The following is a 23,889-nucleotide window of genomic DNA, read 5'->3' as shown; positions in this document are numbered from 1 at the left end:
TGGGGTAGCATTAGTCTCAGGGCTCTGAAGTAAATAATGCATGAAATATACTGACGTGTCTGTGTCTGACGGATCCTTATAAACAGCATCTCTCTAACGAGTGCAGAGCTGCTAATGGCAGGGCCAGATTCAGGGAGAAATCTCTCTGTGCTCAGGCGAGGTGATGGCAAACACCAGCCCTTCCTCACTGCCAAGGCCCAGGGAGTGATTTTAGAAGAGGGATCATAGTTGAGAGGGTGGCAGCTCTGTATCCAGTTATGATGTGGACTTCATGGGCAAGTTGTTCTCCCTTCTCCTCCCCTGCTTTGCAAGGTGTAGGTAGTGAAGGGATGTCTCCAGCTGGCTCTGCCCTCAGCCTGTTGTGGAGTGCTTTGAGATCTTCAGAGAGGGAGTGTTCCAGGCATTCTAAGTACTATTATTATTTTTTTAATAATCAAAAGACATCCTGGGAATTACGGGTATCTGAGCTCTCTTTCAGTTCCAGCCAAACTGATTGCGGAGCTAATTAAAGACAGACTTGTACGATGTTCGGGTAAGAATAACATGACAGGGTCAATCCAGTATGGCTTCTGGGAAGGAAAAATGTGCCTTTTTGAGCTGCAAGTGTTTTTTTGGGGGTTGTTTTTTTTGTTGCTCTTTTGGGTTTTTTTTTGTAAGTTTAATCAGATACAGGTGATCCCCAGCAGACATGATGTACTTTGATTTTTATGAAGCCTTTGATAAGGTCTTTCACACAGAATTATGATTGGAAATAAATGACCAGGGGAGAAGGGGCAAGGTCTTGTCACGGATTCAAACCCAGTCAAGCGTTAATAAGCAAAGAACAGTTGCTCTTTTGCGTGGATGGAAGTTAATAGTGGGAGTCAATACACACTGCAGACGTGTCTGGTCTGCCCTGTGTTATGCGGCTGGCGTCTTGGTACCTCAGCAATGACTCGTTTGGCTGGTGTGAAGTACAGCGGGGTCACCAAAAGCCATAGGAGATGTTGAGAACGGGGCCACCCCATCGCATCCTCTGTGGGTTCACTGCACAGGAGTGGAAAGGCAGCAGGACCTGATCCTAGGTCTTGGCCTGGCTGCTCAAGGCTCTTCTCCCTTGGGGCAGGTCCCTTCCCTGCCCCAACACCCTTCATCTCCATAGGAGCTTTCCCTTATCTTACCGACCAAAGGGGAGCATGGGCTGCTGCCTTTGTGAGTCAGCAGGATTTAAAGACACTGTGGGGATCGGGCAGCAGGATGATGGATATGCTCTAGTGCAGCTGAGCATATGGTAATGCAGGCTGCAAAAATAGTCTCCACTTGAGCTGTATGGTGATGAGTGCTGAGCTCCCGGGCTCCTTGGAGGAAAGAGATTGGGAGTCATGGTGAGTAACTCGATAAAAGCTTCTTCAGTGGGTTCCATCAGTTCCAAAAGCGTAGAAGATGCTTGGTTGCCTTTAAGGGACAGGAAAACAATAGGGACAATGTTATAAAAAATGGCATTATCTTGAACGCTGGCTACACCCTCATTTAAGACAGTGTAGAATTACCAGAGGGCTGTGAAGCATGGTTAGTAATCTTGTGAGATTCACCTACAAGGAGGCAGGCAGTTGGACTGAACAGAGGTTTCTTTCTCACTGTAGCAAGCTCGAAATGCCGTACAAGCGCCATTTCCTTCCCATCGCTTTCCTGTCTCCCGTCTTGCTGCCGTGCCCTCTACTGTCCCCAAGCATACACTGCCTCTACTTGCTTCCCGACCTATTCCCACAGGAATAAGCCTTTAGCGTGTCTCTTTGGGCAATCCTCAGCCTGCCCGAAGAGACACGCTAAAGGCTTATAACTGAGTTATTTACACTAATGAAGGATGCAGTGAAAACTGATCAGTCCTTTTTCTGTCCTGCTGTAATACTAGAACAAGAGGTCGCTTGGAGATGCTAATAGTGGCTTAATTTAGATCACACGAAAGAAGACACTTTTTCACACAGCAGGTAGTCAGTCTGTGAAATCCACACTGCCTCCAGAGGTCAGAGAGTCAAACGCTGCAGAAGGATTTGTTGAGTTCCTGGGTAATTTTTGGAACAATAATAACTATTACTGCTGAAGATGCAGTAGCATCCCAGGGACCCCCTCCGGGAGAGACCCACTGTGCATGGCATGGTGCCTGCCCAAAGCAGGAGCCAGCACTGGCCCTGGTTGCTTTAGTCTCAGTAGCCAAAGAAAGGTGGCGTTGGTTTGGTCAGATGCTGGAGGGGTGATGCTGAACGAGCCCCATGCAAGCTCAAACTCTGTAATGAACTTTTCTCTTGCACCAGTTCTGTAGCCTCAATATCAAGATAGCGGCTCCCCTCCCCTGGGGTCATGAGAGCTCTGCTTTCCACCTGTGAATCTGAGCCATTCACTCTGATTTTATAAGGGGAAGGGGTGGACAGAAATCCCACAGCCACCTTTATCCTAGAAGAGTCTTCCCATGATACGCAGCGCTCTGGATGAAGGTTGTGTGAGCTGCCTCGGGGTACAGCCTCACCTGCACTTCTGGCCCTTTTCCTGGGTCTCTTGAACATAATGTCTCCAGTCTGGTGAACAGTCAGTTCTTGGCATGCTCTTCCTCTTCCTAGGCATTGCCCATGACTTCGTAAGCTACTTAGCACATGGACATGGGTATTGGTGGATGTTTCCTGTGGGCATCGTAGGTCTGTGGATTGTGATAACATTAAAGAGCCATAAACATGTAAAGGTGTTTAAATTTACCAGTGAGAACAAAGCATAACAGAACAGGGGAAAAACACTTTCAAAGCTGTCCCTGTCTCTGTACTCATATTTGTTTGACCTGCAGTCCTAGAAAGGCCTTTAGCCCCCAGAGATGTGGGACTCAGTCTGTTGTTACTATTTCTCTTCTTGTTGATAAATCCAGCTCAAGCCCTTTTGTCCCTCAGTTCACGTTTTGACAACTGGGGCTGTCTAGACTTGGTGTAGAGGGCTTTGCAGGGGATTGAACTAGAATACCAGTGCTCCTTTTGACTCTTTGATGCAAAATGGTTATAAGGGATAGGCTTTTGAGTGTGTTTTCTTGTAGGTAGCTGCAGAATCAACTCAATATATGTGCACTAGAAGTGAGTGTAATCCACTTGAGGGATCATCTTCAGAAGCTTTCACAGGCATCTCTCATTCTGTGATTGTCTCAGCAGCTCTCCAACTATCCCACTTTTCTCCTCGCTGTTTTACTGCCTCGGTAGCTGGCTGTGTTTAAATATGTCAGCCTGGGTTTATTTTCCCTCTTCTTGTTTCCAGTGTTACTCTAACAAGCAGCTTGCAACAGAACAAACAAGCAAGGCAGGAGCGCTCCAGGCGAAAGGGGTGTTTTGTGTTTGATTTGAATACATACATATTTTTCTTGGTTAAAACTTGTGATACTCATCAAACACATACAGGAAGGCTGTGAATAAGACCTTTCTTTCTTCCTCTCTGACATGCACACCCTGCCTCGTACGAGCACCTTCTCATTTTCACTCTCGCTGTCTGATTGCCTGTGGAGCATAGTCTCTCGTATCCTCGCACGCATGGTCGATAGTCTCATCCTCACGCCTGCTCTGCCGTGTACACAAAACCACCTTCTCATCTCAGCAGACCCCAGCTCCTGCACAGCCTCACAGACGAAACATGCACAGACACCTACACGCTCCCAAAGGCTGTGTTACAGAGAGCAAAATTGCTCTCAAACATACAGATATATATATGGATATAAGTACAGCAGTGATGGGAAAACAGGAGAGCAAGGCAGGGCTGGGGAGTTGCTTGATCTCTTTGCCCTACAGAGACAAGAAGCACTACTCAGGTGGAGAGTAGAACACAGTCCCAGGGTCCTCATTAACTCTGCCATGCACAAACAAGCACTGAGCATCACTCATTCACATCCCCTCACATGCAGACTCTTACTGCTGTCCCTTAAAGTTTTTCAGTTGCCCTTTCTTACGCATCCTTCCCCTTCCTTTTTGCCTGTCTGTCAGGTCTTGATCACATCACTGTCACAGCTGCTATGATATCAAAGTTTTCTGACAGGTGTATATGCTTCTGTCACTCCAGAAGAGCTCTTTAGCACCCAGTCTGCTTCCAGATCTGAGCCAAGGCAGCACTACTGGAAAGCACGGTCAACAGTATCTCATCTTTCTTACAATCACTTCCATTTCCTGCCATCTCCAAGCTTCCAGTGCAGCCCGAGGTTTCCAGCTGCATGGTGGGGATGGCCACATGGCCTGATGAGGGGGTAATGAAAACATATTGTCCACCATGATGTGGGCAGCAGATGTGCTTCAGAGAGAGCTGGAAAGGTCCCTTTGTCTGTGAAATGGCCACGTGCACCCATAGCGGCTGTGAGCAGCTCAGGGCACGCATGACTCAGAAGGCATTGCAGGTTTTCCAATTACTGTAGCAGTTGCTGGTACCCTTCCAGCAAAGGGATGCTTGAGCATAGTGTTCCTGTGGCTCCTGCTGGGCTCAGCCGGTGCTTGTGTTTGAACTGGCACCAGGCAAGCTAGGAAGCAAAGAGATTATTAATAGGGAATGCAAGGAAGGGGAAAGGTGTTTAAACGGTTTCCACTTTGTATGACTAATTCAGGAGCTATACCCTTCTGTAATGCCCCAAGCTAGAGCCCAAATCCAACAACAAACTTCTCAGAAGCATCACTCATTAAACTTTAGTACACTGTAAGATAAGGACCTTCCTTGTGTAAGGCCATCAGGCACTGATATTGACTCTCCAGGATGTTTTTAGGCTATTTATATCACAATAAAGCCATTTTATTAGAGTCATCAATCAAGAGACACTGCATTTTGGCCTGGAAATGATTCTGCTTTGAGTTTCTACAAAGGAGAAGGGTGAGTAATTATAGGATGCATTATCCTCAATCTCATTTGAAATCTCCTAATTGAAACCACATATGAGTACAGTTTATTGCCTATGAAATAGATGGCAGGGGCATTGCTAATGTAGCTATGGCAAGTACAACCTTCCGGTTAACAGAGAGGTAAAGACTGGTTTTCAGTAGGTAACATGGCAATGGCAGGAGCTGTCTCCATTCACATCTGGGTGAGCAGCTGGTTCCTGGCACATGCTTTGAACTGAAGCTCATGCCCTGCACTGAGCTGAGCTTGTGGTATCTGCAGTTCATCTCAGCTGGCTGTGTCTGCTGTCAGGTACCAGCTGATCCCACTGGCAGCATCCAGTGTCTTGACAGGGTGTATCTGCTCCCGCAGTGGGGCTGGGGTCTGCGTGCAAGTGACTGGTAACCGAGTCTTGGGCAAATGGCATAGTAAAGCTTCTTGGCTCAGGGTTTGTGCATCGCTGGAGTCACTGCTTAGGCAGTGGTGGGGTTGTCTGCAGCTGTTCTCCAGGGTATTGCTGGCCCCTGTGCTGCTTCTCTGCTGTTAGCTCAGCACAAGGGAGAAGACTTGCGGGAGCAGCGGTTACTCGGGTAAGGAGAGTGCAGCTTAACATTGCCTGTGGGGGCCTCTGAGACTGAGTAATGGCAGGGCTTGAAAGCTGTTACAGATATTTGATAATTAATTGGCTGGGAAATCAGTTTGTTTTAACGACTCCAGTTAAATACAGAAGAGAGCTAAAAGGACTGCATGTTCATGCGGTGCTAAACTACTTTCAGGGACAGAGAAAGCCCGTTACATGTCTCCTTTTATGCCAACAGGGGCTTTTAGTTCTTGTGAAGGCTCTTTGAAATGTGGTTGAAATCTTTATCTTCCCTGAATCCCAGCAGTTTGGGTTTAAGACAGGAAAGGCTGAAGGGAGGTTTATTACCAAGGATCCATAAGGCGGAGGGGGACAGGGGAGTGGAGCTGCTGCTGTAACCTCATGCTTCACCTCTGGCCAGATACTTACTGCAGAGTGGTTCCAGTTGTGGTTTATCACCATTTTATACTGTTCTAGTGGGAGCAATGCATGCAGCTCGGTTAACCTCACTTGTCTTTCTGAGTACTGTCTGGTCTCATTCTCACATACACACAGTAGCATCATGGAGAGAAGATCTGTAATAGTCTAGTGTGAATGCGCAATTTTGGGTGCTTTCCATTCCTCTCAGTGGCTGGCCAATACTGACCCTCTTTTCCCAGCCTGTGGAAGGAACAATAAGTGTAAAGTCAGAGAAGAGTTGGTGTCAGGTCCATTTTCCAGCGTATTGGAGGTATCATTGCTGTTCAGCAGGCAGATCTGTTCCTTAAGGAAAAACAACGTGCACCCTGGTCCTGGCCAAAGGGCTTGACTGGGAGCTCAGGATGGAGGAGTTGGAGTGTCCCATTGTTTTTACTTTTATATGTGTCTCTAGGAAGATATTTTGTGTGTGACCGTGCATATTAGAGACCTCAGCAGCGATGCTGAAAGAGAATAGGATCTATTCCTTTATGCAGATTCTGTTTTGGATGTGAACTTTCATCTCAAGCCAGTGTATGTCGTCCTGAGGGTTGTACGGCAAGCGTGGATATATGAACAGCATTCCCAGTGCAGTCATATTTGTCAGAGCCTGCAAAGAGCCTGCAACACCATCTGTTTTAGTGAGCAGATAAGGGATTAAACTGCAGGAATCACGAGATCTGTACAATGCATGAGAGCAGGCCAGATGATCACAGCACAGCTTCTTTTTTCATCAGCTAAGAATAACTTTAACATCCTCCCATTTAGGGTTTAATGTCAAAATTAACTAACATTTCACTCGTGTCTCACAAATCTCTAACCGCTCTCCCTGCCCCAGTGCTGGTGCTTTACCCTGCACCAGATTGAAGGTCAGTGCAGTCCCCCACCTCCACCCCAAGTGCAATTCTGATAGAATGGATAAAAACCCCACAAAACTAAGCCTATCAGCCTGGTGGAGGAACTGCAGGACCTCTCTTCTGCTGTCCTGCTGCTGTCTAAATTGAGCACCTTCACTGGAGAATTTAAGCGTAGATTGTCACCCCAAGGCTGTGAGGTCCTGTGTAAATGTCATGCTGTGCACAGAGGCTGAGGATGCACAGCCACCCATCAGGTGGGCATGATGTGTCCTGCCCTGCACGGCTGATGAGAGCCTACCTCTAGCCAAGTGTAAACTAAGAGCAGGCTACAAATCCTCATCTTTTAAACATTCCCTGGATCCGAAACCTCCTGCCAGCTGGAGCTGCTTTTAGCTGAGCAGACTGAAGTGCTGTATTTAATGAATTCATTTAGAGCCTGGTGTAAGGAAGCAGGGCTGATCCTCATCTAGTGTAAATCCAGGCTTCCCCATTTACTTAGTGGCGCCTTCTTGGCCCTTGATTTATACCAGCTGAAGCCGCAGTTTGGCATCTCTCTGTTCAGTACTGGACTTCTGGAAGTTATTTAAAGCAAGTCAGAAATAGGAATCCAGCTTCAGCCAAGGCCCACGTGAGCAGCCTTTGACCCAGCCATGTCAGAAACTAACCTACCAGTTGTACAGAAGGGAATTCTGTGGGGAAATGGTTCATCCGTGCTGCGGATAAGCTGTGCACAGGGGAGAGGTTTCGTTTCACAGCAGGCTCCTGGGAGAAGAGGCAGGGATGTCAGTGAATCCAGATAAGATATCCCTGGGTAAATGCTTCCAGTTGGAGTAAGCATCATTGTTTTTGCTAAGAAATGAAATGGGTTCTGTGTTCCAGCCAATTTGCACATCTTGTTTTGCCAATGGCAGAAGACTGCAGGTCAGAAGGTGCAGAAGCAGTCAGAGCATCCCCTGTGGTTGTGCTTGTGCTGCCATCAGTAGCTGGGCTGGAGTTCAGGCTCCAGAGCACAGAGCCAAGTGACCCAAGACGGTTGCCTTCAAACTGCGGGGAGGAGGAGCTTGTGGTTCAGCAAGTTCTGTGTGCTCTGTTTGCGTGTCCCTGGGCAGATCCCAATTAGTGAGAAAGACAAGCGTGATCTCTCACTGTAGCGCTGAGATAGGTATGCCTGGAGGTAGCATCCGGGTTTGTGAAGGCTGTTTTGCAGTCATCGCTGCCCTCCTCTCCCTACCCTCACGCAACCAATGCACGCCAAGTAAAGTTTCGTATGAGATAGGTCAGGTCTATCAGGTTTTGTTTCCAGCTATAAAATAATTCTGTTGTCTGACTTTGCATTTTTGTTGCATCCTTTCCTTCTCCAATGTCTCCCCATATGTGCCAGACAGGCATTAGAATACTCCTCCACAAAGCACAAGAGCTCCAGTTCCACAGCACTTAGACTCTGACAAAACTACTGCTTGCTGTTCAACATGCGCTGCCTTGCAAGACCAAGTCCTGCAAAGGTCTTGGAGGAAAGGCAACATAAGGTGATACTGTGATTAGTTTGATGGCAAGGAGACCTAGGTGTGGGAATTGTTCCTTCCCCCTTTCTCAAGGAATCATACATTCTTCCCATTGTTTCCAATCATAAGGTTTTAAGCCAGCTCCTGCCTTTCATGCTAACAGTGGAAACTCCCATCAAATATATCTTGACATTTCCTTTTTTCCACTCTTACCCCTCTCCTCTGATATTTATTTATTCATAAATATGTCATCCTCTGTAAGGCATATTGTGGATGTGGGAATAAAGGTGAGCTCAGATCAAAGCTCTTGGGAGTTGTCCCTCCCAGCAACTTCTCTTTAGCTCCCCTGCAAGTCTTTTTCGGATGCCTCCTTTTGCAAGGCCTGATGGTGGACAAGAGTGAAGCATTAGGGAGAGGCACAAATTAGCAAAGCAGCAAATAAAGGAAAGAGAGTGGACTGAGCATCTGCCTAGCTGTCACAGCTTTGCTGTGGTTTCCACTTAAAGGAGTTCTTCAATGCGCAACATAAATACAACATGCGAGTCTGAAGTTTGCAACACTTTGTTCTATGATTGTAAAACACCCGTTGGACAGATTTTCATAAGTATGTAATTTTAGGCAGCAAGAGAAGGGGCTATATTGGTAAAGGAGCTCACAGTGCCAAGTGCTGCTATGAAAATGTGGGGTTTGTATGTTAGTTTGGGAGCTGGTAGACCCAAAAGCAGTTTGACAAATCTTAATTTCCATGCTAAGCACAGTTTCACTTGTGACTTCTAAGCGCCTGACAGCTTTACTCCCAGGGTATTTGGGACGACTACAACAAGATGCCAGTGGCTTTTGGAAATAGTAACACCTCTAGTCTTTGTATCAGTAGTTTTTAACCTGGCCATGGATGACTTCTAACAGATCCTGTTTATGAAAACAAAACAGTACCTGTGCCAGTTAACTCCAGTACAGTATACGGAGGTCTGAGGTCTTGCCAGGAACCATTTAGCTGCATGTGAAGTGAAAACAGTAAAAAATATTGCTTCATCTGAAAGAAACTTGGGAGAGGAGTTGTTTGCTCCTGACGTATTGCTGAGCTCTGACAGGTCGGGGGAAAATCAGTAAGACCAGGTCACTGTAGTTTGGTCTCTCAGCATCCACTGTGAAGCTGCTCCCCACACATCATCTGATGCTCAGCCTAACTTTGTTGTAAAAGTCTGAAACAATAGGGGCTTCCTTGTTTTCCTTAGGAGACTCTTCACAAGATTACCACTTGTAAATGACAAGAAGTTTTTCCTCAGGTCCAAACAGACTTAGTTCTCTTCTTTTTCTGACCCATTACTCCTTTCTAGACCCCTAGGCATCTTGCTAAATAATTCCTCTCTTCCCTCGGTGCTTTCAGCTTTCAAAGAGGTATAGCTTGTCAACATGTCCCTTTTAAGTCTTCTCTTAGTCAAGTTATACATATTTAATGTTTTTAAGCTTTCTTTAGATGCTGATCCCTTTCCAGCCCTTGATGGATTTTGCTGTTGCTTGCCTCTGAATTCCCTCCAATTCCCCATATCGTTCTGGTACCAAGGTGCCTTGGATTGACTGCACCAGTCCAGGTGCACTCAGTGTTTGGTGGCAGTTGTTTTTTTGGTGGAATTCAAAAAGGAAAGCAGCAGAATCTCTCAAAGCGAATCTGCTTTGTGGTCTCCTCGCTCAGAGCATTATTTTGCGATGGTATTTCAGGACTGGCTTTAGATATGGAAATGAAAGTGTGTGTCTTGCTCAGAAGCTGTTCTCTGCTTTCAAGTGGGAGAGAGATGGAAAAGGGGAAGAGGGGTTAAGCTCCACAAAGGCTTTGTCTACGTTAGGCTTTTTATTTCCTATTTCCCACCATTGCTTGCACGGGTGGAGCTCAATCCACAGTGGCACCGATGACAGCTCTGGCACAGGCAAGGAAGCCAACGTGGTTTTGCTAAACATCGTCTCCACAATCTCTACAAGCCCTGACTCCACCAGCCGCGCTGCAGCAGCGGGAGCTAGAGAAGGAAAAGGTCAGCTGTAAATAATAACTCCAGAGTGTTTGCACATCAAGGAGGTGTCCTTTGTTGAAATGCAGCAGCAGGGAGTGAGCAGGCAGGATGGGCTCGCTTTCTCATTCGTCCCAAAACGCCACCCTTCTACTGCTAGCAGCCCAAGGGAAACGCCTGGAAGAGAAGATGATAACTTATTTGAGCCACCTCTGATACTCTCATGAGATCAGAAAAGAAGGGAAATTGAAGTCTTTATTTTCACTGTTGTTGCTCCCATTCCCGCTCTGATTTGCTTCTCCAAAGAGTTCCTTGGTGTGGGTCTTTCTCTCCCACTGCCCCCAGGACAAAGGCTAATGCTTCAGATGTGCTATTCTGTTTTCCCTTTTGGGGAAGTATGAGATGAAATGGACATTGGGGTCCACAAAATAGAAAGTATATTCCTGTGTCGAGTAGCGTGCTTCTCCGCTATTAAAGGAACTATTTCATATAGTACAAAACACAGGAGACACCTGCTAGTTTCACATAACACTTTAATCTGATATTCTTTCATTTGTGTGCCAATTAATGGTTAACTGACAAAATTCTCAGCCAGAAAGGATCATCAGGATGAGGATGTTAATGAGTTTTAAAAAATGGAAAAAGGGGCAGAGGTTTGAGAAATGCCTGGGGGATAAGAAAGGCAGAGTACAAACGTACAAGGTGGAATGCAAACTGTCATTCAGAGAGGAAGCCAGATTACACAAACAGTAGATTTAGATTAGATATGAGAAAGTAGTTCTTTACTGGGAGGGTGGTGAGGCACTGGAAGAAGTTGTCAGGAGAAGCTGTGGCTGTCCCATCCCTGGCAGTGTTCAAAACCAAGTTGGACAGGGCTTGGAGCAACCTGGTCTAGCAGAAGGTGCCCCTGACTGTGGCAGAGGGGTTGGAACTGGGATGGTCTTTAATGTCCCTTCCAACCCAAACTGTTCTGTGATTCTGTGATTTGCTTGGGGCTGGATTAATAGACTTTTATGGCTGGAAAGGATCATGAAATTATGTAGATGGTGATTTATATTGTCCTTTCAGGAGGTGTTCCACTATCCTTTGAAACATCTGTCACTAATGATGGGAGGGTGGTTACTGGACTGTATGGCCCAGTGCTCTGACCTTGTAATACCATTCACTGCTGCTACCAGTCCCATTTCTTTCCCCAGACATTCAGGTGTGGATATCTGGGCACTTATTTGCTCCTCTCCATGGAGAGGTGCTGCCACTGCAGACCTCTTGGTCACTGCTGATACCTTGTTCACTACCCCAGCAAGCATTAAGGCTGGTGACCAGCATCAGTCCCTGACAAGCCTTTGGTCCTAATCTGTTTGGCTGTATTTTCCCATGTCAGAAACCTTCCCAGAGGTGGTGCATGGTTTTGGACCACATGGCAGTCAGCTCTTCCTCACCCATCGAAGCCTTCTGCAGTCCTGTGGACATGCTTCTCATTCGCAGCAGCCCCGAGAGCACACGCTGATGCTGTCACACTGCTGCATGAGTTGGCATGTATGGCACCTTGCTTTTTGGAACTGGGCCATGGCGCCACAGCATCAATCACAGGGACCGTTTTTCAGGCTTACATGTGCCTCTGCATATGTGATTGTGAGGGGGAGAGTTGGGGAACCTCCCTCTCATCTCTCCAATTACAAAATACATGAGGTGGTGCCCCAAAGTTCCAGTTATAGTTATTTTGGTCTTAAGTTCTGTAGTTCCCTTCCCCAAGCAAACCACTGGAACCCACAAGCTGTTTGCAATGCCAGGTATATCTTCAGCTGCAATGGGTTGATTTGCAAATTTCTCCCTTACTCTGTGACAGCTTCTGGTGATACCTCCTGCATTTTTAGCTTGTGACTGGGGTGGGAGGAAGGGACCCGAGAGCACACAAACCACTTTGAAGCTCTCTCTCGTGTTTGCGATGTCCCTCTTCTGCACCCACTCTCTCCTCACCTGCCCTCACTCCGGTTCTTTCTCATTGCCCCACTCTTTCAGCACTGCCCTTTGCATTACTAATCTGTGGCATTATCTCATTCTCCAGTAGCTGCCTTGATGTTTCTCGGCAGCTTTTGCCTCTCCCCCTCCTTCTTTCTCTCCCAGCCTTGCCACCCCATGATGTAGCACTGCCTTTCCCCATCTGCCCGATTGTCTCTCCGCTTTTTATCTGGGTGCTGGAGCTCCAGGTGCTGTCATTCTCCACGACAGCACAGAACGTTTCACATTGCCTCTGCGGCTGGATAATTACCAGATACAGAGGCACGTGGACTTCCCAGCCAAACCTTCCCTCTCCTCCTGCCAGAGGAGGAGATAGCATCTCTGAAACACACTTCTTTTTAGAGAAATACACGGGAAAAATTGGGAAGTCGCCTTCCTGGAGTTACCTCCTGGTGACCACATCAAAGTTACCTATGGGGTACTGGAGGTTCAGGTAGAAGAAAGAGGTGATTTCCAGTACTGAAGTTTGTGAAGGAAAATAAAGGGGTTGATAGTCTCTGTGGGTGCCTTATTAGTACTCCCATTCTTATTCTTGGTGTATCCCCCAACCAGAAAAAGTCCTAATGGTGCAGAGACTCATCAGTAGCTGTTTGATCTCGGGTCCTTTTACAACTTTGGCATAAAAACTAATATTCAGTTCGCATAAGTGACTAATTATCATTGTCTTTCAGTGAATTTCAGTTCCTAAGTGACTGCAGGTACTTTTTAAATGTCAGCCCATGTCTTAGCGATGGCAAAAAACAGAGTCTTTAGTGTAAGTGCAATGCAACCAAAGGGCAGATCATCTGGCAATGTTCCCCACTGCCTTCGTGTATCATCTCTGCTATTCCTTTTTTTCCCCTTTTGATGCTACACGAGCCCCGTGATGCTACAGGGAGCTGCAGACAGCAGAATGAGGCATATGTTCCTGGTTGGACATTTCACTAAGGCTGTGTGATCACAGCTGATGAGCATCGCCTCATCATGCTGGATCAAGATCAGGGCCAGGTTTCTGGCTGGACTGAAAAGGGACACTGAGGAGTCCTCAGCTAACCCAGAAGGGAAAGAGGGAGCTCAGGGTCTCCTCAGCATTCTCAACCTCCTGACTGATCTCAGTGCAAGACCCTGATGCAAGCTGTCAGAGCACTTGGCACTTGTGCAAGCATCAGCCAAAGAGCAGTTCAGCCTCCCTGCACACACGTGGGGAGCAAGTCTCTTCTGGCAGGAGTCCTGTAGCTGAAGAGACTCCAGATACGTGCCCCGGAGTGGGCAGAGAGCCATTAAGGGTTTCCTGGCTATGCTGTAAGAAAACAGAGGATTTTTCCTAGGTTTGGTGGGATATAGTCTGAGGCTTTTCCTGTTTAAGTTTTAATCTGTGCTGGGATCTGGCTGGAATGGAGTTAACTTTGCTCATAGCAGCCCACACTAGTATTTTTAAGAAGGTACCTCTGCTGGAATGGACATGAACTGAAGTTGTTGATGCAGGTATTCTGATCCCCAGCAGATGGAAAGAGCAATAAAACATGCCAGTAGAAGTTTTATTCTCATGTAGTTACATCCACCCCGTTATATGGTTCCATCTCCCTGGAGGAAAGTACTGGCATTACAATTACTATAATTGCTCAATTTCTGGTGTTTTTTTTTCTCTACAAACCTATACTCTTAAATAGTCATTTTAACAGAAATACAACCCTTTTAAGGCCAGCTGCATGTTTGCAAGTGAGAGCCCATGCAGCTAGCTGTCTTTTTTGGTTGGCTTTTTTGTGTGTATTTCCTTGGGTTTCATTTTCCATCTGTATCACATGGACTGAGAGACAAGGATGCTCACAGCAGATGAGCAGTTCTGCACTGACAGTCATATTCACCAGTTGCCATTCTCTTTTGCTTTCATTAAAAAGAGGTGATGGGAGAGAGAGTGAGATAGGAACATCTCTGTACAAGGCACTGGGGAGTCCTCATCCAGAAGCTGGGTATGAATTCTGGTCACAAAAGAGGAATTCACACTGGAGCAGGCGCTGAGGAGGGCTACAGGGATGTTTAGGACAATGGAGAGTCTTTCGCACAAGAAGAAACTAGGAGAGTTTGGCTTGTAGAGCCCAGCAAGATGAAGGCTGAGAGGGAATATGATTGCTCTCTGTGAACATGCTGGAAGATAAGCACCGGGGAGAGAGGAGAGCTATTTAAGCTAAAGGATGGTGCTAGTATGAGAGGGAATGGATATAAACCAGCCATGAATAACTCTAGACTTAGGTTTCTAGTCAGCAGAGCAGGAAGACTTTGAACAGCCTTCCATATGAAGCAAGGGGAGGTACCTATGCCAAACACACTAGGCTTAAGTAGGAATAGCCCCTGAGTGCAGACACACCTGCAGACAGGTGTAATGACCAAGGTCACAGCATCATATGGCTGAAAGAAAGCATGGACAGTTTCCCCCTCGAGCCATTTTCCAGTGCATAACTGGCTTTAAGCAGTAGTTTCTAAACCCCTCTGAGGGCCCATGTTATCATACTGGCAGTAATGGCTCAGGAGTTATTTATGCCACATTTTGGAAATCCATCTTGCTTTGGCACAGTATTCACTCTCAAACAGTGACCCTGCTGTGGGTTGTGGCGCATCAGGAGAGGAGCAGCAGCTGGACTAGGCTGGGGAAAGAGAGAAGCAGTGGCAAGAGGGAGAAGAAGGAGGAATTTGAGCAATACCTCACACCTGTGTGCATTCAAATTCGGTAAAATGAAGCTTTTGGTGCTTGGCTGAAAGGAGGTTTCAGATGCTTGGTTGATGCAGTATCCCACTGCCATGCACTTAGAGGGCCCTCGCCTTTGCAGAGATGTAGGTATTTTCAGCTATGACTGTCTTCTGTAGCATCTCCTACTGAGGAGAGCCTGATCCAGAGCAGTGGGAGCCAACAGCTCCTACACCAGTCCTCCAGAGTGTGTGCTCCTATGTGCTCTGGTGGGGACTGTACACCAGGGACAGGGAGCTGGCTTCTGCAGCAACAGTGCTGCATTGCTCTTGATGTGCTGGCAGGGTCCAGCACTGCAGTGTCATTGCGGGGTCTGGCTGGACTTGTCCCTTGAGCACCCTGCCTCAGTGGGTCAGGGCTGGCATGCCCATGGTCTGCCCCTAGACCTTTCTGCCCATGTCCGTGCTGGGGCACAGCAGTAGGGCTGGGGTCTTACTGTCCATCCCCCCCGGTTGACCAGTGTTCAAGTCCTTGCTTGCCATGCAGGGAAGGGTTGAACAGCATAAGAAGACAAGACCAAACAGCGTGAGCGTGATTTGCTCTTGAGCTTTCCTCACGAGACTGCTGTTACTGTGCTTAACCACCACATTAGCTTTCCAGGATCATACTTTGCAACACAACAGAGGATTTGTCTTGCACATTCAGAGCTGGCAGCCGGGAGCTGATGTTGCTTTGTGCCAAACAAGCTGTGTTTGATCCCTCTCTCTTTTCCCTCTTGCCACTTTGCTGCTGGGGGTAGAGGGCAGCAGGGGAAGTTGTTAGCTGGATCCTGCGACTGTGTGAAGTGAGAAGATTAGAGCAGGCTCATCACAGAGCTGAGGGGAAGGCAGGAGATCTGATCCAGGGCGGGCTGTGATATCCTCTGGTGAAAAGGGGTCGTTTCCCTTGGCGAGTGCAATGGGGTGAGTTTCGGGTGCTTCACCGCATGTGCAGCACCAAGTTTTGGCCTGCTGCACAGAGATTGTCTTACAGAAGACACAATCAAAGCATTAATGGTGAAGAGATGATTAAAGAGGAGTGTGGGAATTATGACAGAGCTGTTGCCACAACGTGCTTTGGAGAAAGAGGGTAGAAAATGCAGTCCAAAACCACACTACCTGTTGATTTTTCCCCTATCTGAGGTAAGAGCGATAGCTTGCTGGTTAAGTATTTCATTATCCTAGGAGGTGACTTCTTCTCAGTAGTGGGGCTCTGGCAGAGAATGGTGGGATTGGGTCTGCTGTAAACAAAAATACTTATTTGGAATGACAACACCACTTAAAAAGCCCAAAACAATTATCCCAGGTTCAAGGTGACCCAATGCATCATTGATAATGCTGTAAAATCCCTGCCATGTTAAAGTAATCATTTAAACAGCAACTTTACGAGGGCTTCCTTCCTGCCTCTTCATCACTTCAGGCTCTAAATATCATCCACGCCTTCCAGACACCATTAAACTTACCCTGAAAAGACCCCCTTGAAGGCAATAATATACCCTCACTCTATCTCCATAGCCTAGGGTCGTAGCTGTTGTGCTGATTTCTCTGGGGCAGGAGAGGAAGCACGCTGGTGAGCCCAAGCTCTCCTATATCCTCCTCCTCACCTCTTGCATCTCCCACCCTGGCAGTGGGGCTTCCAGCCTGCGGAGCCTGTAGTGGGGCTTTCCAACCAAATGCCGCCTCTCAGCATCGTGCCCATCTGTTCCCTAGAGGGAAGGGGGGTGGAAAGCTTAGGGCCGAGAGCTGCTGGAGTGACAGACACAACATCAACTGCGAGGAGTGTTACAGCAACATGCTAGGAAATCAATGCACAGTGTGGTGATGCCTTGATGGGAGGAGAAGCAGGAGTCCCTGGAGCTAGGAGTCAAGAACCACGTGAGGCAGAGCGGGTGGTGAGAGCTCCAGCCTTGGTGCTCATCAGGTGAGCTGTGGATGGCTGAGCCTCCCTCTCCTTTTCTTCTCTTGCTTTCCCACCTATCAATAGGAATAAAGCCAAATGCTTTCAAGAAGAGGGAAAAAATACATCTTCCTTACCCAGATGGAGTTTATCTCAGAGTCTGTGAAGGCAGGCTTGCACGAGTGCTGCTTTGCCCCAGCACTGCTTGTTAGAGAGTGTCGTGGTTTAACCCCAGCTGGCAACTAAGTACCACTCACTCACATTCCCCCTACAGTAGGATGGGGAGGAGAATCGGGGAAAAAGGTAAAACCTGTGGATTGAAATAAGAACAGTTTAATAATTAAAATAAGTTATAATACTAATACTGTTAATACTAATGATACTACTAATACTAATAATGAAAAGGGAAACAACAAAAAGAGTAAGGGAAAAGAAAAAAAATCCAGCAAACACAAGTGATGCGCAATACAATTGCTGACTGATGCCCATTTGAAGTGTTGGTTCCTGCTAAAAGTCGTAACGTGTTCTCCTGCAGCAAAAGTATCACCCCCTCCTCTTCTCTCCCTCCTGCAGCCCCATCATCTGATTTGCAAGTGTGGAAACTGAGGCTGGGGTAGGCATGTGGGGATGGCCCAGGTTCCTTTCTCCACATCCAGTTTCCAACCATCCTGTCCTGGGTGGTTGTCATGTGTTGTTAGCCATTGTGGGAGAACTGGAAACCCATCCGTAACAGCTAAATATGGTGCCATCACTAAAAAAACCCGGGTACCAAGGAGGGCTAAAGGGGCAGGATGGCAAGTTCCTTCTGTGGTTTGAATTGGTGCTAAGATCAATAATTACCAAGTCCCTGCAGTGATCATGCAAGTCATGACCATCACCACTAGCTGGTCCTCTTGTTAGCTGCATCAGAGATGTCAAGAAATTAAACCTGAACCCCTAAGGAAAAGCAAAATGGATGGATCGCAAATTGTTTATTAGCGTTCACTGGTGCTGGTACTCATGCTTTCAATAAGCCTAATGAAAAGTGTCTCTGTGAACTTGATTATTGATTATTAGTGAACATAAGAGTCATTTGATATCTTGCTGATGCCATGCTCCTATTGCATTGCAGTTAGAATGTCAGTTAACGTGCCATTTAATATTCTATTAGTATTGAATTAGCACTTATTACACTGTGAAAATCATCACCATAAATCCTTATTAAAGTGTGATCCATACAGCTGGGTGGCATCTTTGGCAGACTAAGAGGGTGCGTGTGTGCAGGTAGACATACTGAGATGCATCATCTGGAGAGGAGAAGGCTCAAGGGGGGATATTATCACTCTCTACAACTACCTGAAAGGGGGATGGAGCCAGGAGGTGGGATCAGTCTCTTCTCCCCAGTAACAAGTGATAGGGCAAGAGGTAACAACTTCAAGCTGTGCCAGGGGAGGTTTATGTTGGATATTAGGGACAATTTCTTCTCGGAAGGGTGGTCAGGCATTGGAACAGGCTGTCTGGGGCAGTGATGGAAGTGTTCACAAACCAAGTACATGAGGCCCTTAGGGACATTGTTTAGTGATGAACTTGGCCATCCTGGTGTAAAGGTTGGACTTGATCTCAAAGGTCTTTTCCAGTCTAGTGGATTCTATGATTCTATGATCATCCACATGGATTCATGTTCGGAGCATGCCAGTACTTGGAATTTCCACGCTTGTATGTTGATTTTCCCTGACAGCTTGAGAGGAACAGGTATGCTGAACAGAGCAGCTCAAATCCATTTTACTTACCCTTCCCATTTTCCTTGCAAGGTTGTCTGACTGTAGCTCTTGACCATCTTCATTAGGCTGACCTCAGCAGGTGTAGGACAGGTCATGACATGTTTTCAGCAAAGAGGAGGGAAGGTCCCTGGGTGAGTGTCCCATCAGGAGACAGAGGAGGAGGCTTTGCTGCAGCTGCACCACTGAGCTGTTCCTGACATTGCAGGGTCATCTTTGCTCCCTCCAAGCAGAGGCTTTTACTGACTAGGTGCAAGGCAGAGCCACAGTGTGTTGCCCTGTATCGCGTAGCACTGCAGTGTAGGTCTGGAAAGCATCCTGTCAGGGCTGGTGCGATGCTTTGGTGTGCTGGGGGATTTTCAGAGGTGATTCAGGAACTTTAGTTGCTAATCTGCTTAGCTGCTCATGGCCACCCCCGTGGAGCTCTCACAATCCAGGAAGGGGCTCTGAACACCTTCGGAAAAGATTTAACCCCCAATTCTGACTCTACTCTAAAATGTGTGTGCAAGAAGACTGGTGACCCTAAGGCAGCTGGCTCTGGAGACACTCTGGGTGCTCCTACAGGGCCCCTGCTCCCAGGTCTGGGGTTCAGTGTTCTCCCTGGGTCCTTGCTTCTACCTGCTATCACTGGTGATTACAGCCTGGGGTGCCCAACTGAACCAGAGCACTGCCATAGAATCATAGAATGGTTTGGGTTGGAAAGGACCTTAAGTTCATTCAGTTCCAACCCCCTGCCAAGGGCAGGGACACCTCACACTAAACCATGTCACCCAATGCTCTGTCCAACCGTGTCACAGCGGTGCTGGTTTCTACATGTAGAAGTAGTGCCCTGCCAAAGCACAGCTTTTTAAAACAACATAGATCACAGCTGAGAGCTTATCTTAGGGCAGGTGCCTGCCTGGCCAGGAAGGTGGGCTCTGACCTTCCTTGGTTGGATGGTGCCAGTGCTGACTGGGGCCTTTTGGACTGCTCTGTAAAGCAAATGTTTGTTGTATCAGAGCTGCTTCCAGCTTGCTCAGCAATATGGCATGCTTCCCATTGATGTGCACACAGCCTGGCCTTCCTCCTGCCCCCAGGTAACCCCAGAAGAGCTAGGAGATCATCCATGGGCATGCTAAAGGGAAGGGGTGAGAGCTGCTGGCTGTAATGGTAGGGTCATGTCGCAAGGGATGGCAGCTGCAGCACAGCATGAATGAAATGCATTCAAATAGAGGAACTTGGAAAATGTCTGACCTGTGCTAAGAAGCTGTATGAAAGCCTACTGTCAAATACTTCTCTTATCTTGAAGCAACTATCTTTATCCTCTCTCTTTGCTCTTGCAAGCACACCGCATGCATGATTAGCTATGGGGAAAGGTGCTGGGTTATTTGGATGCTGGTAGGCTGTGGGGAGAGCTCTGAGAGGTGAAGGAGCAACAGCTCTGGAGGCTAAGCTTCCCTCTTTATCCGCAGAGCAAACACGGTGTGTGCTGCTGCAGGGCAAACCCTCCCAGGCTGTCTGAGCCTGGCCCTGATAGGTGTGGCTGACAGGCTGAAAGAAGAATGATGCCCCCATGTCTTCTTCAGCCTTAGATCTCTCATCAGCATCTCCTCATCTCTTCTGTGCAAACCACCTTCTGGAAGTGGAAAGTGGTACAGAGCAGGTGCCTTGGCCCAAAATGCATTTGTCTTCACAGCACCTTCTGATAAGGAACAAAACGCTTGTCATGCAGCTCCAACTGGGTTAGTCTACCCTCTGCCTTGTAGCGGTTGGCAATCAAGGCTATGGCAGTTGCTGGTCCTGCTGCTTCTCCTCTGCCTGCTGCCCCTTGCTGTCATTCCTCCTCTCCTGTCTCAACTGGGATGTTGCCAGGACATGCTGCATGTGTCAGAGGGATGGCAGTGACACCCCTGAAGCCTCTCGTTTGCACCCTGAAATCTGTACTTGCCTGCACAAGCGGGCAGATGTGCGTTGACAAGACTGTGTGTGTGTTAGGAGGGTGGTGTTGGAGGAGTGAATCTCCTTTCAACAAAGCTGTTTCATGCTAAGGGGATGGAGAGGGGACATACACTAGAGCGCCTTCTGCTTGTGCTGCTGAAACTGAGGGATGGAGTGGCTGTGCCCTTAGCTGACACAGCCCTGAATCTTTGCCCACCAGACTGGCAGGGGTCTGGGAAATAACACTCTTGTGTACTTGAAGGTGAAGGAGAAGCATGGGAAGAACTCCTTCTGACCTTTCCCATTGGCAGGGTTAGAAGGGATGTAGTGACCAGGATCTCTTATAGCCTTATAGTCCTATAGTGGTGCAGGTGTAGGCTACAGATCCCATGGACCAAATGTTTCTGAAACCCTTCCAAAAACCACTGTGAAATACATGACCGTGAGGCAGCAATAGTGAGGAGATGTGGTTCTCTGGCAAGGCAAGAGTGTACTGTGGAGTTTCTGAGCAAAGCAGTGAATGGAAAAGACAGAATGGAGATGATGGAGAGGTTTGTTAATCTCCCCCTCATCTTTCTCATCCTCTGCAGGTGTTATGTAGAAGATAGAAGCTCCAAGGTGGCCTGGTTAAATCGTTCCGGCATCATTTTTGCTGGAGAGGACAAGTGGTCTCTGGACCCTCGAGTAGAGCTGGAGAAGAGAAACCCCCTGGAATACAGCCTGCGGATCCAGAAAGTGGATGTCTACGATGAGGGGTCCTATACGTGTTCAGTGCAGACACAGCATCACCCCAAGACTTCCCAGGTTTACTTGATCGTGCAAGGTAAGCAACACGCCTGAGAAGAGAAGCAAAGAGCAAGACACAGTGGGTGGAGGGATCTGTACCTATCTTAGAGAAACCCCAAAGTCAGTATCATTTCATGGTATAACAGAGTAAACACACTAAGGAGATCACCAATACTGGTAAGGGCATTATGGAGTTTGTTTGTTCCATCCTGTCCAGACCAGAATACCAAATGAGTGAATTTACTCAGTTTTGGTTTGTTTTGCTTTTAATCTCCACACTATTCTGTCTATCTGCCTATTTATCTAAAATATTTATAGAGCAGCTTAGATAGACAGTTGTGTATGAATGTGTTTGATACATATTACAGATATATTCAGCTTCTACATTATCATTCAGGCAGGAGTTTGTTGTTTCTTCTGCTTTGTCTAGTAACCCCAAAGGCTGCAGAGTTTTACGTCCCCCAACAGTTTGAATCTCTCTGGATATAAATGCATGCATGAAGGGACTCTTGCTGGTATCACTTGGCAAGCTGGGGGCTAAGTAGCATACAGAGTGTTTCTCTTCAAGGTGAAGTCTGGATATATGGTCAGAGGTGATGCTTAACATGTGAGTTTAGTGAGACAGAAAGCTCCTGCTTAGTTTTCTTGCACAAAATCCTCCCCCAGCAGTGTGCATAGCAGCTCTCCTGGCTTGGCTGAGTGCTGGAGCATGCAATGCAGTCACCAGCCCTGGAGGTGTACCCTGCCTTGCTGCATAGCTAACTGGCTGTAGGTGTTTTATTGCTGGTAAAATCTGACAGCACTCCATTTCCATTTACCTGCCAAGAAAAACATAGGTACAAATGAATTTTACAGCCATGCACATGTATTATTAATTCCATTTGTGCCTATTAGACATGGGCCTAAGCAGGAAAATTGAGTTCTGTGGCTTAGCTTTCACCTAAACATGTGGGTATCCAGCTCTGAAAGACCGCCACCTTTCTGAGGATGAGAAAATACAGGTTTTGGCACACCTAAACTCTAGGTACCTGTAAACAAGGTACCTGTGGATAATCTTTTTTCTAGCGCCCACCACAGATTTAAGAACAAACCCATTGCAATATCGTGCTTCCTTTTAAAACCCCAGGTCCTGTAACCCTGTAATTAGGTGAAACTCAGAGCTTTGATTTTCCCAAAATTAAATTTAATCTGGTAAAAAAAAAAAACAAAAACAAACAAAAGCAAAAACACCCAAGCAGAATATAACTACAAAATCCTTTTCCATTTGGAAGAGTTATACTCATCATTTCAAAACCATGCTTTAAAATAACCTGAACTAATAAAACTAATTTGTTACAGAATAGTATCTGTTAGAAAATAATCTGTTTTCCTCTCTGACTATTATTTTCTCATATTGATTATTATTATTCTCAGATTTGGAGGTTGTCTGCCTGAAAAATAGCCTGCCGCTAGTAAAAATGAAAGGAGTTTGGATATTGAGTTTAAGCTTTTTAGTTGTATTTATTCAATGTATTTTATTTACTTCTTTTTGTGTTCATACATTTAAAATCATTGGCTATGTGAAGCTCTGGGCATCCCAAATGTAAAAGTAAAGGAAGAAAAAGAAAATGCAGCTCCTGAAAAGATTAAATAACAGGGTGGTCAACCGGTGTGCCTGGTAATCTGGCAGGAGGATTCCTGGAATGATGGTCAATGATTCTCTATGAACAGAGAAGCCCAGGGAGACCAAAGCAAGGTCAGAGGCTCCTTGCTAGCCTTGCACACATTGGTGATGCCTGGATTTGTTAGTGAAAGATCTTGCAATGGTAGCTGCTCATGCCCTGGCAGCAATAGGGGGCTTCCTGTTCTTCTCAGTTAGCGCTGTCACAGGTATTTCTGCTCTCCACTGCACTGTGTGCCAAAGGCAAGGCCTTAATCTCCCCCAGTTGAACTCCCTTTATCTGTACAGCCAGTGTGAAAACCCAGCCCCTATTACCCCTAGAAACAATGGAATAACTATAGAAGAGACTAACAAACAGGTAGGAAGGTACTAAAGTGATGCCAGAGCCCTTTTAATCAGAGAAGACCACTTCCATGTTCACAGTGCCAGCTGAAATAGATGGGCTTTGGTGTATCCTGCAATCACTGCAGGCTAATGAAGTTGCATTCTAGGAGCAGGTCTTTTCCTCCCTTCAGAAAATCAGCTTTCCCTGGGGTGAGCTCTGCTCAATGAACACTGCTGGTCAGAGCCGCAGCAGCATGTCTCAGAAAGAGGGCCATCACCTCTCTAATGTGTGTGCCCATGTCCTTCTATATTTTCAAGGGAAGAGCCAATTCTATCTTGTCAGCCAGCACCCATCTCTGCATAGACAGCTTACTCAGTCTGCTCCTTTCCTCTCTTAAGTATGTATTTCTACTCTCAGCTGAAACATATTGCAGAGGTCTAGAAGAGGGGTAGTGAAACAACGGCAAAAAAAGTCTTCCTCTTAAGTCTTTCCTCCTTTTTAAAGTTAAAGCCAACTCCCCTGGTAGAAGTAGGCATCCCATGGCCATCTCTTCTGTCTTTCCAACCCACTGCT

At 46.9% G+C, this 23,889-nt stretch overlaps 1 protein-coding gene across 4 annotated transcripts in view; it reads left to right on the top strand.

Annotated features, from left to right (window-relative positions):
* LSAMP (limbic system associated membrane protein) overlaps window positions 1–23,889 on the top strand; it is a 983,104-nt gene that overhangs the window by 807,159 nt on the left and 152,056 nt on the right. For all 4 annotated transcript variants that reach the window (XM_061454023.1, XM_061454026.1, XM_061454022.1 and 1 more), the window contains one exon: window positions 21,136–21,368. In XM_061454023.1, coding sequence (XP_061310007.1) covers window positions 21,136–21,368 — 233 coding nt within the window. The remainder of the gene's footprint in view (window positions 1–21,135; window positions 21,369–23,889) is intronic.

This window comes from Pezoporus flaviventris, unplaced genomic scaffold, assembly GCF_033815535.1.
Source record: "Pezoporus flaviventris isolate CSIRO_AGI_PZ_B2104156 unplaced genomic scaffold, CSIRO_AGI_Pfla_v1 ptg000015l, whole genome shotgun sequence".
Lineage (NCBI taxonomy): Eukaryota > Metazoa > Chordata > Aves > Psittaciformes > Psittacidae > Pezoporus > Pezoporus flaviventris.
The sequence above is the reverse complement of the archived record's forward strand: the minus strand, read 5'-3'. Positions and strand labels throughout refer to the sequence as shown.